This window comes from Pocillopora damicornis, chromosome 8 (assembly GCF_964200805.1).
Source record: "Pocillopora damicornis chromosome 8, jaPocDami1.2, whole genome shotgun sequence".
Classification (NCBI taxonomy): domain Eukaryota; kingdom Metazoa; phylum Cnidaria; class Anthozoa; order Scleractinia; family Pocilloporidae; genus Pocillopora; species Pocillopora damicornis.
The window spans coordinates 984,755-1,001,178 of NC_142677.1; the positions used below are offsets into that span (position 1 = coordinate 984,755).

Genomic DNA, 16,424 nt, shown 5'->3' on the forward strand with positions numbered 1-16,424 from the left:
TTTCTATAGCTTTAATACCTCCACTAAATAGAACTTTTTTTAAATTTGCAAGTGATGGACCGGCTATGTCTGGCCACAGGAGAGTTCTATCAAGATTATTCCCGATTGGAATATCTTGCAAAATACCCATTTGTGCTGCGGTTGGCGAAATCTGACGAAATGATCAGATTTCCAATAGTAGTTCATTTACATTGGGATCGATTTAAAAAGAGATGTAAATTATTTGCTTTCCTCTCTGACGGATAACTTGCCTCGAGTTCTCACAACTTGCTTCGGTGTACATTCAAAATCTAACGGAAAAATTACATAGGTACTCACAGAGGCAAAAGCTTTCTTTGGTGAAAAAACTGAAGTATAAGTAAAGCAAAGATTGTTAGACTTCTGGTCACTGTTCCCTCTTGAGCTTCAATTATGAATCATGTATTTGTATTTTGAATTCCACCTGTTTGGAGGGTGGTTTATATTTATATTTAAACATGAGGTAATTCTGCATTCATAACAGTTTACCAGAAAACAATGGCTCAAGCTGTTAAACTAGACTTTCGTTTTTGTTTCGTCTTTTTTATTTTAAACAATGACAACAACCACTGAACAACTTCAAATTGCAAACTTTCCGGATGGTGATCCACGCCAAAGAACACCTCAAATGGCTGTGCTTTAATTTCCTCTTTAAAGGTGAGGAAGCTTTCTTTTCATTAGTTTTGATGTAAAATTAAGGAGGAATGGCTAGAAAACCGGATATTATTTTACAACTAATGCTTTAAAAATCTCAAGACTCAAGATTTTTTAATAAAAATCCCTCGAGCAGTTAAAAATGTCACCAACAAACAAAAAAGAAAGACTTAAAAAAATAGTTTCCCAAGAGGCTAGAGTTGTTCTCGGCTGCGCTTCGTGCTCTCCAAACTCTCCATATGCATCCAAAACGCCATATACGCACCCTAAGCATGGATTAATTCTTTATTCTTACAGGAAAAATGCTGTGGCAATATTTTTGTTTCTTTATCTTGGCTTTTTTCGTGGGCCGCGTATGTGCTAATGAACAGTGCAGGATGGAGATCAACATTCAAGGCATGAAACTTGAAAAGTTCGTGTTTAAAAGGGTTTCAGCATTAGCTCCTCACATCTGTGATATTCGGTGTGGACAAGAAATTACCTGCCAAAGCTATAACTACAACAGAAAGGAAAAGATCTGCGAATTGAACAACCGCACCAAAGAGGCGAGGCCTGAAAGTTTTCGCTCGGCCCCTGGTTGGTTTCATATCCGGCGTTTAAACGGAAGGGGTATGTTTTAAGTTCAAGAATGTTGAGTAAGAAATATTTACTCATAAAGTATATTTTATAGCGCAGTATGTAGTTGCTGATGCAGTGAGAAGGCCCTACTCGTTCGCAAGTTATGACTAAGAGCAAAGTGTTTTCGGGTCCGGCACGACCGAATTCAGACAAGGAGCGTTTTATCCTAATTGTCGATCTTCTTCTGGCTGACAATTTTACCATATTGCATCACGCCGGACCGTAAGCCAGCTCCTGCAAGTTTTTCCAGCTCTGTTCTCATGATCGCGTGCGGCCCTCACGAGGAAAGTTTTGGGAAGACTATCACGCATGGGTTCGAATTCTAACCTCAAGATGTTGTTTTTATTTTTACATCGTGTTTTGCTTTAAAGTTTCTGTGTTTTCACGGTGTCGCCGTGAGCAACCCTGACAGGTGCTTCTTTAGGACATTTATCAGTTTTTTTTAAACAAATTTCATTTTCAAGCAAAATGTTGAGTTAGGTTTTTCCGATAAACTTATCTTACTGCTTCTGTGTTTTAACACATTTGAAAAAAGTTTTAGTTCTGATGCTTATCTAAGAGAAATGAAAGTGGGAAAAAAAAGGTTGAATTTGTGAAAACGTCAATTTATTCATAAATGATATTTACCTTTGATGTTTTCATATTTAATAGTATTTTTAACATGCTTTAATAACCGTTTTACCCTTCGCTTTCAGAGGAAGGTAAGAAAAATTCGAATGAAATACTCCACCACATTTCAGTGAGTTAGATACATTTATGCACATAGAGGAAGATGTTTTTCGTCTTGTCACGAGCGTGGGACAAAGAGAAAATTACCTATTATCTCTCTTATTCTATTTACAAAAACAGGACGCTGTCGATATTCTAGCAGTATGCTGGACGTGCGTTATGTATGAAATTCGTAATGGGCCTCGCTCACCTTAGAGTCTCTAAGGCTCAGTGGTGCATCGAAGCGCGGAAACCGAAGGTCTGAGTTTCGATTCCTCATGGGAACTCAGAACTTTTTATTAGTCCCACGCTCGTGACAATATGAAAAACATCTTTCTCTATCTCTACCGAGCTCAAAACTTACCATCTCTCTCATAATGTAAACAATTTAGTCCCATGCGGACCTTTTCCGAGAAAAAATTTTTGCGAATTATCTAAGTAGTTATCCCACGAATTCATTTTGGAATCTATTATGTATTGCAGCACCTCTGGGTTCCATTCTGGAATTACCAGCAATGTCTTGCCAAGAAATAAAGGCAAGTGAGGGAAAAGATTCCACTAGCAACAAGTACTGGCTGAATCCAACTGGTAATGGAAAGACAGAGTTGATGTTTTGCGATATGAACTTGGGGACTGGAGGTTAGCCTATTTCATTTTATCTCAACCTATACCTGACAAAGATTTTTTTTTTTAGTTTTTTGTTTTTTTCTGTTAATTTCTATTTCATCTATTCTTTCATTATTTACCATTTATCTCCTAGACATCGATGAATGTAAGAGTGATATCTTGCGCTGTGACGTAAATGCAAACTGTTCAAACACTTATGGCTCGTATAAATGCACATGTAAGGAGGGATACAATGGAACTGGACATGTATGTACAGGTATGATGAACTTACTTCGTTTTAACCTCTGCTTACGGTTAGGAACTGGCATTTTGTCAGTCGAATCCGAAACTTTTTTTGGTTGCTTCCCCATTTTGTATTTCCTGAAAGCTTTTCTTCCAAAGATTGAGCTGAGTATCTATCGTGGTCAGAGATACCAAATTCGTCATTATTTTATTTCATTTGTCCTCGTCGCTTTCTCTGCTCTTCGGACAATGTCTCTCTTGTCTCTCTTTTAACTTCCCACCGTCTATTTATGGTCTGTTGTGACCTTTCATCTTAGCCGTTAAGCCCGCCGATCAAAAATTTATTTGTGGTTGGTAAGAATATCTGTCGGGCATCGGCTGCGGGGCTCTTTCCAATACTACTCTCACACAAACCTTTGCTCACCTAATTGGATAACACACTTTTCTTGGGACTTGAGTCTTGTGATGTCCGAGGGAGTTCTATTCTCCACAAGAGTGGATATTATCAACGAACGAGGTCTAATGCTGAAGCAGGAAAGGCGGCCACCTTTGTGACGCGAATACCAACACCAGTTGTTCTTGCAATTGTTTTGTCTAGGCCTTAAAAACGCTGAAAACAAAACGTAAGCAATGTCTATCCATCTTAATCGAACAAGCTTGGTCAATAAAGTATCTATCACATAGAAAAAATATTTCATTTTGTTAAAAATCAAGAAATACTTGTTTACTTCAAAAGATGGGAAAGAGAGCCAACTGTTTTTGAAGCCCAATAAACCCACGACTTTTCTTTATTTTGACCGTCTTCTACTGCTTTTTGCGACTCCGTCGCTGACACTGTCCATAACTTACGAACTCTTCTGTAAGTTCGCTCCGAGCAATTTCCTTTCTTGCGCAGACTTAATTATAAACCGTGCAATCCCAAGCGGGCATGATGGACCCATTTTATCCGCTCAGGTAGCCAATCAGAAGACAGGATTCGCTTCAAAATGCGCAAGGGCACTGGCAGCGATATAATAACAACTAATACTGATAGAGTCGTCCATATTTCTCGTCAGAATCAAATTAAAATGTAGTCTAAGTATTGCCAGAAGTAAATTATCCTTTATCAACCTTTTAAATTACTTTCCTTAGCTTACGTTATCTTTTTTCTTTAGATATTGACGAGTGCGCAAATTCCAGCATCATTTGTGGCGTGAATGCGACCTGTGTAAACACTAATGGCTCGTATGAATGCACATGCAAGGAGGGATACAACGGAACTGGACATGTATGCATAGGTATAATGAACTTACTTTGCATCACATAGAATGTATCTTCTTTGCACCATCGTCAGCGAAGTACGTCTGCCGCATTCTTCCAGCTGATTCGTTCTTTACCTCAGCTTAGGATTAGGAATTCGCATTTTATCAGTCGGATCCGACTTTTGGTTGCTTCCCCATTTCGGATTTCCTGAAAGCTTTTCTTCCAAAGATTGAGTTAGTTATCCTTCCTGGTCAGAGTTACCACATTCTTCTATATTTCATTTCATTTGTCTTCGTTGCTTCCTCTGTTCTTTGGAGAATGTCAACTTGTTCTCTCTTTACTGTCTATGTTATGCAGGAACGACTTTTGCGACTCCGTTGCTGACACTGTCCATAACTTGCGAACTCTCTTGTAAGTTCGCCCCAAGCAATTTTCTTTCTTGCGGGGGATTAAACCGTGCAATCCCGAGCGGGCGTGATGGGCCCATTTTACCCACTTAGGTAGCCAATCAGAAGACAGGATTCGCTTAAAAATGGCAGCGATATGATAACAACTAATATTTATAGAGCCGTCTATATTTCTCGTCAGAATTGAATTAACTTGTAGTCTAAGTCATTACTAATAGTAATTTATCCTTTATCCAGCTTTTAAATTGCTTTCCCTTAGCTCACGTATTAACTTAATAAACCTTTTTCTTTAGATATTGACGAGTGCGCAAATTCCAGCATCATTTGTGGTGTGAATGCGACCTGTGTAAACACAAATGGTTCTTATGGTTGTAGTTGCAAGGAAGGATCAGCTGGAGATGGTGGTGTGTGTTCAGGTAAATTAAGTATCTTTAGGATGGAATGGGAATATGCTAAGAGATTGTATGCTCACTGAAAGATAATACATCTAGTAACTGTCCAAGTAGGATAATCGTCAAGTTGGAAGAACAATCAAAATCAAAACAGAAAGAATCTTTCCTATCAACCAGAAGATTTCCATCTGCCTTAGGGCAACAATAATACTTTGTTGATGCCCAAACCAGAAGGTACGTGTGGAGACGTTTTCCTTAAAAGAAATATTAAGGAGGTCTCGGTTTAAAGCGATTTTAGATGTCAGGATGTCTAGATTCCATCTGAAATTTTTCCTCTTTGTACCCTTTTTCTTTAAAGAAGGTATTTTTAACCTTCGAAATTTGATAATTGAAAGGATAGCATAAGCTCAACTCTGTAAACTGCCTTGGTTAATAATTGCTTTAATATTGGATACAAGTAAAGTAAACAGAAGTTTCTGAATTTAAAATCCTCAGTTCATGAAACTCGAATTACCTCTTCACATAACTTCAGAAAAACTGATAATAATATACAACAGCCAGTATTTTACAAAGCTTAGAAAGCTGAAATAAATAAATAAATCAAGAAGAATGAATATTATAAAAAATCATAATTTAAAAATTACTAGGAAAAGTTTTGCTCCACGCGCTTCACTCCTTTTTCTGCGCATGCGATCCAAAACCAAAAGGAAAAACCCAACAGGAAACCATGATCTAACGGCAAATTGACTTTTTGGGGATATTGCTCTGCAATTGAAACCTCTTTTCCTAAACCAAAACCGTACTTCAACTTCATCATTTCACTCTCTTTTGTTATTTAAATACTGGACAGGTGAAGAATGTCGATCTATTGTTTTCAAAGAGCCAATACGGAACAAAGTCTTGGAGGGGCACTTAATCAGGCTTATCGAGATACCCCACCAAGCGAACTGTAAGGTGCTGTGCTATACGGAGCCCAATTGTGTGTCCATAAATTTGGGGCCTTCGCAAGGAGGCAACTACATTTGTGAGTTAAACAGTGCTTCGGACGAAAGTCCAGGCTCATCCGCCTTTCAGAGTAAACAAGATTATTCCCATTTCAGCATCGAGGTAAAGTGACTTATTTCAAACGGCGGACAATTATTGTGCACGATAATTTTGTCGGATTACTTTTAAACTAGCCTTCCAGTCCTTGTATTGAATTAAGGTGATTCCTCAGTATTGCACCGCGCATCACGAGAAACGTTTTGACCCGATTTCGTGTGAGATTGATTGATTTTTCCATAGATTAGATATAACATTGTTCCATACGTCTTATATATCGACTATCTACCTATCACTCAAGTGTTTCTTATTTTACGTTCGTTTAAAATTACCGCAAAATGTACCGTGAACTGATGAAATAAAGCACGTGATCAGTGCCAATACAGAAATGAATAGGGTGACATTGGCCCATCATATCTCCTTCGTGACCAACCTTTTCTATGATGGTACCTATACAAGAATGAATGGGGTACCATTAGCCCATCAAATCCCTTGGGGGACCTATCTTTTGTATGATAGTGCTAATACTGGAATGAATGGGGTAACATTGGCCCATCATATCTCTTTCCTGACCTATCTTTTGTGCGGTAGTTCTCGAAACAGAGATTGGTAATGAATACTTAAGGAAATTAGGAATCACCTCAACAAGATAAAATACCAAAGCTAAGGTACACCAGTGGTGTTATCTGTACAATGTTAAAGAGAGAAAAATCAATGAACCCGTGGCTAAAAAGAATAGGAGCCATTCTAAAAAAACAATAAACCACTACTCAACCTGACAAAATATTCAGTAACTCGATTGATCGATTTTCTGGTTTAATGATTGACAAAGTGTAATTGATTCTGGTCTTCAATTGATCAAAAGGTACGAAGAAGTCATCACTCCAGCAAGACAGTGTTCCTTTGAGAATAAGTAGTAACTAACCATGGTCATTTTTTCTTGATCAGAATCCATGCAGCGGTAGTCCCTGTTTCAACAATGGCACTTGTCAAGCTGGATACACTGATAAAGGATTTCGTTGCAAATGTCCTTCAGGGTTCACTGGTGCATACTGTGATAAAGGTAATTGAATACAAAACTGAAAAGTGGACTCAATACTGAATGTAACCATAGGATATTCTGGGGATGACAATTTCATTTTTTTTTCTTTTCCTTTTTTTGTTTTTAATGTAGCCTGCAGCTTTGACTTTGAAGATGGAATCGGCGGATGGGAAATGACAGGCAGAGCTTTCATTTACCAGCCAACATTTGGCGACAATCCAATAGAACGCGGCAGAGAAAGCGCCCAGCAGCAAGGAGACTGGTGGATAGGGGGGGCTGAGAAACGACCCAGCGAGAGCGATCCAGCAGGAAGGATACACACAGACTCTGCCGACACCCCCTTGGGAACTCTCATTTCTCCTTGTTTCCGTATCGTTGGCAGAGATATCTCGTTTCTCATCGGTGGAGGATGCAGCATAAGCGATATTCGTGCGGAGCTTATTGTCAACAATCAGGTGAGATTATTCTCTTTGACCATTATGTTTCATTTGATTATTTTGAAACAGCCTGGGTAGATTTATCAAAGCATCAGAGATTTGGTCTTTCAAAATTGCGAAACCATTTTGAGCTTCGTGATATCCATGAGATTCGTTTAGGTTTACAATAAGCTATTTAGAAGGAAAAAAATTTATTTAAATAAGGAAAGCCAAACGTTTTCGACATTATATCATCATCAGGATAAATAATGGTGTCCCTGAAAACGATAATGTCGAAAACTTTCAGTTTTTACTTTTCAAATATATTTTTGCCCTATAAATAGCTCATTTTGAATTTCCTTAAGAGAACTCGCGTCTGGCACACTTTCTTTGAACATTGTAATCAGCACATTCAGTGCGGTAATGTCTTGATTTCAATAGAAAGAGGTTGCTCTTTATTTGAATTGATGTATGATACAGTCATGATACATATGTCAGCATTGATCGAAACAAAGGTTTAAAACTGTTTGCTATGTTTGTGGTTACATGCAGGTTGTCAGAAAAGAAACAGGGAACTGTAAAGAGACAATGTATCGTAAGAGCTGGGACGTAAAAGAATTCATTGGTCAATACGCCCAAGTCAGACTAGTTGATGAGAAGAATTGTTGTTGGGGTCACATCAACTTTGATGACCTTAGAGGAGATATTGTTTGTCCTCACTACTTAGATGAAGACAACTGAAGGGAAAGTAAGGGCACAAATGATAAGCGTTCATCCAGTTTTTACAGCTAGTCACAAGGTGACTATACAGTAAGGGTCAACAGCTTTTGATATTCTATGGTTCTTTTGTACAGCAATTGCTTTGTGCTAGCATAGATAGGCACACTCACTCTGTTTATAGGAACAGTAGAAAAGTATTATGAAAACAATTTCTCGTGGCAAAAAATTGCCACGAGAAATTGTTTTCATAATATGTTATCCACTTTTTATATTGTATTGCCGTGAAATTTTTAAAAATGAGAGTCTTTTGCCGTAGATGCTAGCAATCATATCCTCTTAGAGTGCTTTTTTTGGTTGAAATTCTGTTGAAGGTATGAATACTCGACATATTTACTTTGAAAAGTCCATAGCTGTAAAAACTCCCGTTAGATTTTGTTCAGGATTACAGACTGAAGTCATTTTCGAGTAAGCTTCCAAAACAGGTTCCAAAATAGCTCAATAGTTTTCCCCAAAGACCAGTATCGAAGTTACAGATATCGTGTTATTGAAACAGCCAAGGTAGACTGATCAACCTAACGTATCTGAGATTTTGTTTTTCAAAATTGCTAAACTTGTATTGCATTTTTGAATTGCAATCCATTGCAATCAGCACACGCGGTGCCATATTAGAATTGATTGCGACACAAAAAATTCCTTTAAATACAGTCATGTTACCTACGTCAGCAGTGATCGAAACAAAGGTATAAGAGTTTTTTTTATTATTACATTAAGGTTGTCAGAAATGAGACAGGTAACTGTTCAGAGAGTATGAACCGTACGAGCAGCAACGTAGAAGATTTAATTGGTCAACACGCTCAAGTCAGACTAGTTTATAAGAGATCTGTTAGTTGGGGTTACATTAACTTTGATGGCCTTAAAGGAGATATCATTTGTCTTCGCTAACTGAGGCAGAAGTAAGGGCAAAAAAGAATTAGTGGCTGTTGAAACTAACTTACCCTTCAAGTCAGGGTTTTGCAAATAGTCACCTCGGAAGTAGGTTACAACAGCTTTTGACGTTGTATAGTACTTGCTTTGTGCCAGCATTGAGACAATTTTAGGTGCGAATGTAACAATCACGTCTTGGTTTACCGCGACAATAAGAAGTCTCTTGCTCTAAATGCTTGCAGCATATCGTTTTAAAACTCACCTTTTTTCGCTGTGCAGAAATTTCTGTGGTAAGTCCTCAAGGACACTGGATATCCATTGCTGTCATAAACTCCTAGTAGATTCATTTTAGGGCTACAGAAGTCAAAATAGGTTACAATATGGTGCAATAGTTCCCCACATCATGTGAAGGCCAGTATTAAAGCCGCAAAGATCATGTTTATGTAGTGTGTAATGGGTGGTATTACACGTTGTAAAATTTTCAGAGAAATGCGCGAGCCGTGATTCCCATAGAGCACGCGCCTTACGTCACACGAGTGCACTGTTGAGATACAGTGCACGCAGCCTACGTCATCGGTACGAGCACGCAATTCACGATACATTTTATAAAAGAAATAAAAAAAACTTGTTCCTGGAGCATTGTTGAGTTATATAAGCACTTGAAAAATTTTTTAAGAACAATCGAGAAGTACGAGAGGCTATCGCTTTCGGCTCGTGCTTCTCAATACTTCTCTCGTCTTCTTAAAAATTCCCGCGTGCTTATATAACCCAACAATGTACTCAGTGCGTTTTTTATTTCTTTGTTAAAAAACGAGGTTTCTCCTTTGCCCTTAGTCTTGGAAACCTGGCAAAAATTTTTATCAGGCCATTTTAATTTCTTACACTGTGCTACTTGAACGTCTTTTCTGTTGTACTCAGTTCAACCAATAAATTGTTGAACAGCTGTAAGTTTATGGCGACTAGAGGTCTCTTCCTAGTAAGCAGAGATCTTTGATCAAAGTTGCCAAATTGTAAATACTACGGTTCTAAACGTTTCCATGGGACGAGAGCCTACTTCCAGTTTGTAATATATTACGTTATGTGACTTTAAAATAGGGACCTTAAGCAAGCCACCACGGCGACGGCAACGAGGACATAGGAAAACAAAAGATCTAGTTGGCAGAACAATAGCTCAACACGTGCGTTTTAAACTTGGTACATTTCTTAGCCGTCCCAGGTAAAACAACAACGTGAAATCACCACAATTTGCGTCGTCTGCGAACCGAAACCGCGATGGCAAATTATTTTAATTTCCATTTGGAACTCAATGCTTATTTTATAGGTTATGCTGAAGTTGAGGGTATGGCGCCGTATGACATGGTAAACAAATGCAGCCATTTTTGAAATTCTAATTAAAAGCAGAAATTAATTTTTTAAACGGAGTCTTCCTTAGATAAGCTACGCCGTAGCAAATTGTAGAAACTGATCACTTACCCGCTGAAAATCTATCAGCACTTTACTATTCATTAGCTTTAAAAAAGCAAATAGATTTAATTCTGTCTTTTTTGTGTAAGCATAATTTTAGAAAGTGTACATCACAGTTTGGTCCGTTAGTTTTAACCATGGAAACATATGATTGAAATTTTCCTTTTAAATCTTATTCGGGAATATTTACTTGGAACGTGCGTGCAGAGTGTGCTACGAGTGAGGCAAAGGTTGATTTGAAACTTTATTCTTAATAAAAGTACACATCAAAACATCGACACTTTGGACTTGTATTCTTCTGTTTCATAAGGTCGTCCCTTTACAATGACTCATCTTTCCGAACCTTATTCTATTGATCACTTTGCTTCGGAATTGAAAAAATGTAATAAAACGATGGGTGAACCAAACGGTGTCCTCGTGACTTGGACCATGTAAAGACCTTTTTCAGCGTCTGTTTTTTTATGACGTCTTAAACGAAGAAAGACCCGCTAGTCATTATGAGATAAGGTCATTCTGCCACGTGAGTAATAAGATACAGGAAAAAAATTACGCGCTTCTGATTGGCTGAAAACAAGTCCATTTTTTGATGTAAAACGTGAACAACGTTGTAAAACGAGTGCAAACTACAAACTGTGCCTTCACTGTCAAAATTTCGTCTGCTTGGTTTTCTGTGATGCTTTTTTCAAGGGAATAATTACCAAGTTATAGCAACACTTTTCGTTCAATTTGGTGAAAATAAGCAAAGCTTTTAAATTGCACCCACCCTCCTGGCTTCTGCAATTATGTTGTCCTAGTAAAATTTATTGGTGCTTATTGACATAAAACTGCACTCGAAATTATGTTATTGGTTAAATTGGAAATGAGGTCAAAGACGATTCTCTCTACTTCCTGTAATACGAAATTGGCTGTCTGTTTAACTTCAACTTTTCTTTTGCGGCAACATTCTTCGCTCCAGTTGTCTTTCGTCAATCAGCACGTCTATGTTGGGAACGGTGAGTTTTGGTTTCTTGTTATTCTACCGTAGTTGGAGCTCGATCTCCCAAGGAGAGACCACATATCTGACGTCGTTTCGATCAAACAAAGCATTCGGAGTCAGACTGTACTAAAACATAATTAAAAACTTTTACTCAAGTCTGTCGGTGTATTATTTATATTTATAAAATGATTCAAATAGTAAGCGCGCTCTGATTGGCCATAAAACCATTTTACATGAGCGTTTGTAAAGTTCGGATATAACGCGCGCTGTCATTAGTTGAAAGAGCGTGCTCTATGAGAGAATAGAACATAGAGCTGAGCTAAAGCTGTCACGCCATCTGCCAAATTGTACTAAGTTCGACCTTTTCCGGGACTTCTTTTTAGCTTTTTCCCGATAATTGAAAGTGAAATTTCGGAACAAGCGAGCCGGCAAGTAGGAATAGAAGAACCAAACAAAGGTTTGTAAAATTACTAGGCGCCGTAATTTACGTTATTGAAACGTGAGCATTCCGAGTTTTAGTTTCAGTTAGATTGCAAGCTTACGTATGGAAATAAAAATCAAACACAGCTAACACTCGTATAGTATGTAAAGTTCAGCGTTCAAATACAAAACTAAACAAAACATAAATGATGAAAAATATAACCAAACTGGCATAGCTGTTAAAATTCATTCTAATCATGACGGTGTCTGCTCGAATATGATTATGCTGAAGTCCATCGCGGCTCGCTTATCATGGCGATCTCCAGTCATCACAGTAAAGCAAGCCTCAGTAACTACATCGGCCGCCCATCGAGTAAAAAATAAGAGCTTTCTCTGATATCCTTCCGATGCGTTGAATGGAAAGTCACACGAGTCACTACAGCCGAGTTTTGCCGTGCTGTCATCCCGAGCGATCTTCATGTTCCGGTGAGTTCGGCTGTCGTTCATTCAAAATACACTCGCCTTGAACAGTTTGTTTTCTACCTTGTCATGTGAAAAAACTCGCGTGTTTTTATGAGCCATAATTCGGCTGAAGTTCACTGAACATTTCACTTCAAGATTCTGTATTAGAGACTTAAAAACTTCGGGCAAAAGTGTTAAATTCGACCTGCCGAACTATTTTAGTTTGTAAACTATCGCAGAATGTGAACTTCGGTGGTTTTTGAACTTTGATGGTTTGACACTTTTGACAGCTTTAGTCTTGTACAGCCAATCAGATTATTTGAACCATTCTAACAGGGATTCTGATTGGCTTATTGTAGCATGCTTTATGAGAGTATAGAGCATGCTGACGACACTGTTGTTCGCTTTGGGAATAAAATTTGTTTTGAAAATTGAAAGTAATACTCGGGGAATTTAATGGATTCTTTATTATAAAAAAAATAGAGAATAGAGCCTTGACTGTGCTCTGTTCTGTTATAATGCACTTAGGAAGCGGCTAGAGTACTCAAGAAGTGGGGAGAAACACGAGACGTAGTGGAGTGTTTCTCCCTACACTTCTCTCGTGCTCTAGCCGCTTCCTGCGTGCTTTATAACAAAACAGAGCTTTAATTTCCTCTTTAAAGATTCGGGACCTTTCTTTTCACCTGTTTTGATGTAAAATTGAGGAGGAATGGCTGGAAGCTCGAATAAAATGTCTAGAAAACAATCGCCCGAGTGGTTAAAAATGTCACCGATAAACAAATTCTAAAGACTTTGAAAAACGGTTTGCTCGTATCGAACTAATCTGAAGGCAATAAAAGTGTTGACTCACTGCATTCGTGTCATTGGCTGAATAATTAATGAATGGTCCCCGCTGACATCTTTGTGATCAGTGTTGTGCGTAATCCACCATTTAAGGAGCGCCGGTCTTAGCTATTAACATCAGCACGAACATCTCCTTGAGAACATTCTGTTGAACAAGCCAACTTTAAATTCACAACAATTTTTTGCCTTCGGCAGGACAGGATTGGCTGTTGTTAAAATGATGTAAACTGTTGTTTCAGTGTGTGACAGGTAATCTTTCTTCTAGAACACAAACGAATGGCGGAAACGTGCAGGCTGAGTACGGAGGCTTCCGTTTTACTTCTAAGCTTTCTCTTTCATAGCGGTATGATTATTTCGTTTTCCTCTAAATGTTCCGCAGGTAAGTCGACGAAGTTTTGAATTTGTTTCGCTGATATTCGTTCAATTTTTTTTTCATAGTTTGAATACCCCGGCTAAAATAGAACTTTGCAAGTGATGGACTGGCTATATCTGGTCACAGGAGAGTTCTATCGAACTCTGTCGACTAGAATTCTTGCAAAATACCCATTTGTGCCGCGGTTGACACAATCTGACGCAATGACCAATTTCCAATAGTAGTTCATATACATTGGGGTCGATTTGAAAAAAGACGTAAATTATTTGCGTTCCTCTCTGACGGGTTACTCGCCTCGGGATCTCACAAGTTGCTTCGGCGTACATTCAAAATCTAACGGTAAAATTACAGAGGTACCCACTGAGGCAAAATCTTTTTTTGGCGAAAAAACTGAAGCAGAACTTTCAATCTCCTAGGATGCCGTAGCAAGGAAAACTCTCACACAGTACAAAAACAAACAAACAAACAAAAGAAAGAAGGAAAGAAAGAAAAAGAAAAAAACCAACAGGAAACCATGATCTAGCGGCAAATTGACTTTTTGGGGATATTACCCTGCAATTGAAACCTCTTTTCCTAAACCAAAACCGTACTTCAACTTCATCATTTCACTCTCTTTTGTTGTTTAAATACTGAACAGGTGAAGAATGTTGATCTACTGTTTTCAAAGAACCAATAAAGAACAAAGTGGAGGGGCACTTAATCAGGCTTATCCAGATACCCCATCAAGCGAACTGTAAAGTACTGTGCTATACGGAGCCCAATTGTGTGTCCATAAATTTGGGGCCTTCGCAAGGAGGGAACTACATTTGTGAGTTAAACAATGCTTCGGGCGAAAGTCCAGGCTCATCCGCCTTTCAGAGTAAACAAGATTATTCCCATTTCAGCATCGAGGTAAAGTGACTTTTTTCAGACGGCGGACAATTATGAATGGGGTTACATTGGCTCATCATATCTCTTTCGTGACCTATCTTTTGTGCGGTAGTTCTCGAAACAGAGATTGGTAATGAATACTTAAAGAAATTAGGAATCACCTCAACAAGGTAAAATACCAAAGCTAAGTTACACCAGTGGTGTTATCTGTACAATGTTAAAAATAGAAAAATCAATGAACCCGTGGCTAAAAAGAATAGGAGTCATTTTAAAAAAAATAATCAACCACTACTCAACCTGACAAAATATTCAGTAACTCGATTGATCGATTTTCTGGTTTAATGATTGACAAAGTGTAATTGATTCTGGTCTTCAATTGATCAAAAAGCATGAAGAAGTCATCGCTCCAGCAAGACAGTGTTCCTTTGAGAATAAGTTATAACTAAGCATGGATATTTATAATACGCAGTCATTTTTTCTTGATCAGAATCCATGCAGCAGCAGTCCCTGTTTCAACAATGGCACTTGTCAAGCTGGATACACTGATAACGGATTTCGTTGTAAATGTCCTTCAGGATTTACTGGTGCATACTGCGATAATGGTAATTAAAAATACAAAACTGTAAAGTGGACTCAATTCTGAATGTAACCATAGGATATTCTGGGGATGGCAATTTCGGGTTTTTTTTTTCTTTTTCTTTTTTAGTTTTTAACGTAGCCTGCAGCTTTGACTTTGAAGATGGAATCGGCGAATGGGAAATGACAGGCAGAGCTTTCATTAATCAACCAACATTTGGTGACAATCCAGCAGCTCGCAACAGAGGAAGCGCCCAGCAACAAGGGGACTGGTGGATAGGGGGGGCTGAGAATCGACCCAGCGAGAACGATGCTCCGGCAGGACAGCACCCAGATGGGGCCGATCCACCCCAGGGAACGCTCATTTCTCCTTGTTTCCGTATCGTTGGCAGAGATATCTCGTTTCTCATCGGTGGAGGATGTACCATAAGTGATATTCGTGCGGAGCTTATTGTCAACAATCAGGTGAGATTATTCTCTTTGACCATCATGTTTCATTTGATTACTTTGAAACAACCTTAGTTGATTTATCAAAGTATCAGAGGTTTGGTCTTTCAAAATTGCGAAACCATTTTGAGCTTCGTGATATCCATGAGATTCGTTTAGATTTACAATAAGCTATTTAGAAGGAAAAAAATATATTTTAAATAAGAAAGCCAAACGTTTTCGACATAAGATCATCATCAGGATAAATGATGGTGTCCCTGAAAATGATAGTGTTAAGAACGTTCGGTTTTTGCTCTTCAAATATATTTTTGCCCTATAAATAGCTCATTTTGAATTTCCTTAAGAGAACTTGCGTCCGGCACACTTTATTTGAACATTGCAATCAGCACATTCAATGCTGTAATGTCTTGATTTCAAGTAGAAAGAGGTTGCTCTTAATTTGAGTAAATGTATGATACAGTCATGATAGATATATCAGCATTCATCGAAACAAAGGTTTAAAACTATTTGATATATTTGTTGTTACATTGAGGTTGTCAGAAATGAGACAGGCAACTGTTACGAGACATTGTGCCGTAAGAGCTGGGATGTAAAAGAATTCATTGGACAATACGCGCAAGTCAGACTAGTTGATAGAAGATCTGGTGCTTGGGGTCACATTAATTTTGATGCCCTTAGAGGAGATATTATTTGTCCTCACCATTTAGGGGAAAACAACTGAAGGGAAAGTAAGGGCACAAAGGATAAGCGTTTTTCAGGTTTTTACAGATAGTCACCTCGTGACTATACAGTAAGGGTCAACAGCTTTTGATATTGTATAGTTCTTTTGTATAACACTTGCTTTGTGCCGGTATAGAGAGACACACTCACTCTGTTTATAGGAACAGTAGAAAAGTATTATGAAAAATTTTATGCGCGTGGCAGAAAATGCTTCAATCATATCATCCACTTATTATATTGGA

At 38.3% G+C, this 16,424-nt stretch overlaps 3 protein-coding genes across 3 annotated transcripts; all 3 read left to right on the forward strand.

The window, feature by feature from the left end:
* Positions 1 to 505: 505 nt before the first annotated feature.
* On the forward strand, positions 506 to 6,004 carry LOC113681149 (uncharacterized). Its single transcript, XM_089214647.1, has 7 exons — positions 506 to 675; positions 970 to 1,281; positions 2,482 to 2,637; positions 2,759 to 2,881; positions 4,002 to 4,124; positions 4,790 to 4,912; positions 5,739 to 6,004. The coding sequence occupies exons 1-7, from the start codon at positions 618 to 620 to the stop codon at positions 6,002 to 6,004; spliced, it is 1,161 nt and encodes a 386-aa protein (XP_089070773.1). The 5' UTR covers positions 506 to 617.
* Positions 6,005 to 6,389: 385 nt separating this feature from the next.
* Positions 6,390 to 8,128, forward strand: LOC149040838 (uncharacterized). The gene is made up of 4 exons (XM_089214650.1): positions 6,390 to 6,470; positions 6,878 to 6,992; positions 7,104 to 7,426; positions 7,940 to 8,128. Exons 1-4 carry the CDS (start codon positions 6,390 to 6,392, stop codon positions 8,126 to 8,128), a joined length of 708 nt encoding a protein of 235 aa, XP_089070776.1.
* A 6,101-nt stretch (positions 8,129 to 14,229) lies between these two features.
* Positions 14,230 to 16,211, forward strand: LOC149040839 (uncharacterized; the record flags this gene model as incomplete). The annotated part of the gene is made up of 4 exons (XM_089214651.1): positions 14,230 to 14,460; positions 14,927 to 15,041; positions 15,158 to 15,480; positions 15,995 to 16,211. Coding segments are annotated over 4 exons (858 nt in total), but the record flags the coding sequence as incomplete, so codon positions are not given.
* Positions 16,212 to 16,424: the final 213 nt, after the last annotated feature.

Bases quoted from the DNA above. Each gene is read 5' to 3' on its own strand.
- LOC113681149 (XM_089214647.1), top strand. From the start codon at position 618: ATGGTGATCCACGCCAAAGAACACCTCAAATGGCTGTGCTTTAATTTC. The intron at 2,882-4,001 runs GTATGATGAACT...TTTTTTCTTTAG, and splicing joins AACTGGACATGTATGTACAG to ATATTGACGAGTGCGCAAAT. The intron at 4,913-5,738 runs GTAAATTAAGTA...AATACTGGACAG, and splicing joins AGATGGTGGTGTGTGTTCAG to GTGAAGAATGTCGATCTATT.
- LOC149040838 (XM_089214650.1), top strand. From the start codon at position 6,390: ATGAATGGGGTACCATTAGCCCATCAAATCCCTTGGGGGACCTATCTT. The intron at 6,471-6,877 runs GTAACATTGGCC...TTTCTTGATCAG, and splicing joins CTAATACTGGAATGAATGGG to AATCCATGCAGCGGTAGTCC. The intron at 6,993-7,103 runs GTAATTGAATAC...TTTTTAATGTAG, and splicing joins TGGTGCATACTGTGATAAAG to CCTGCAGCTTTGACTTTGAA.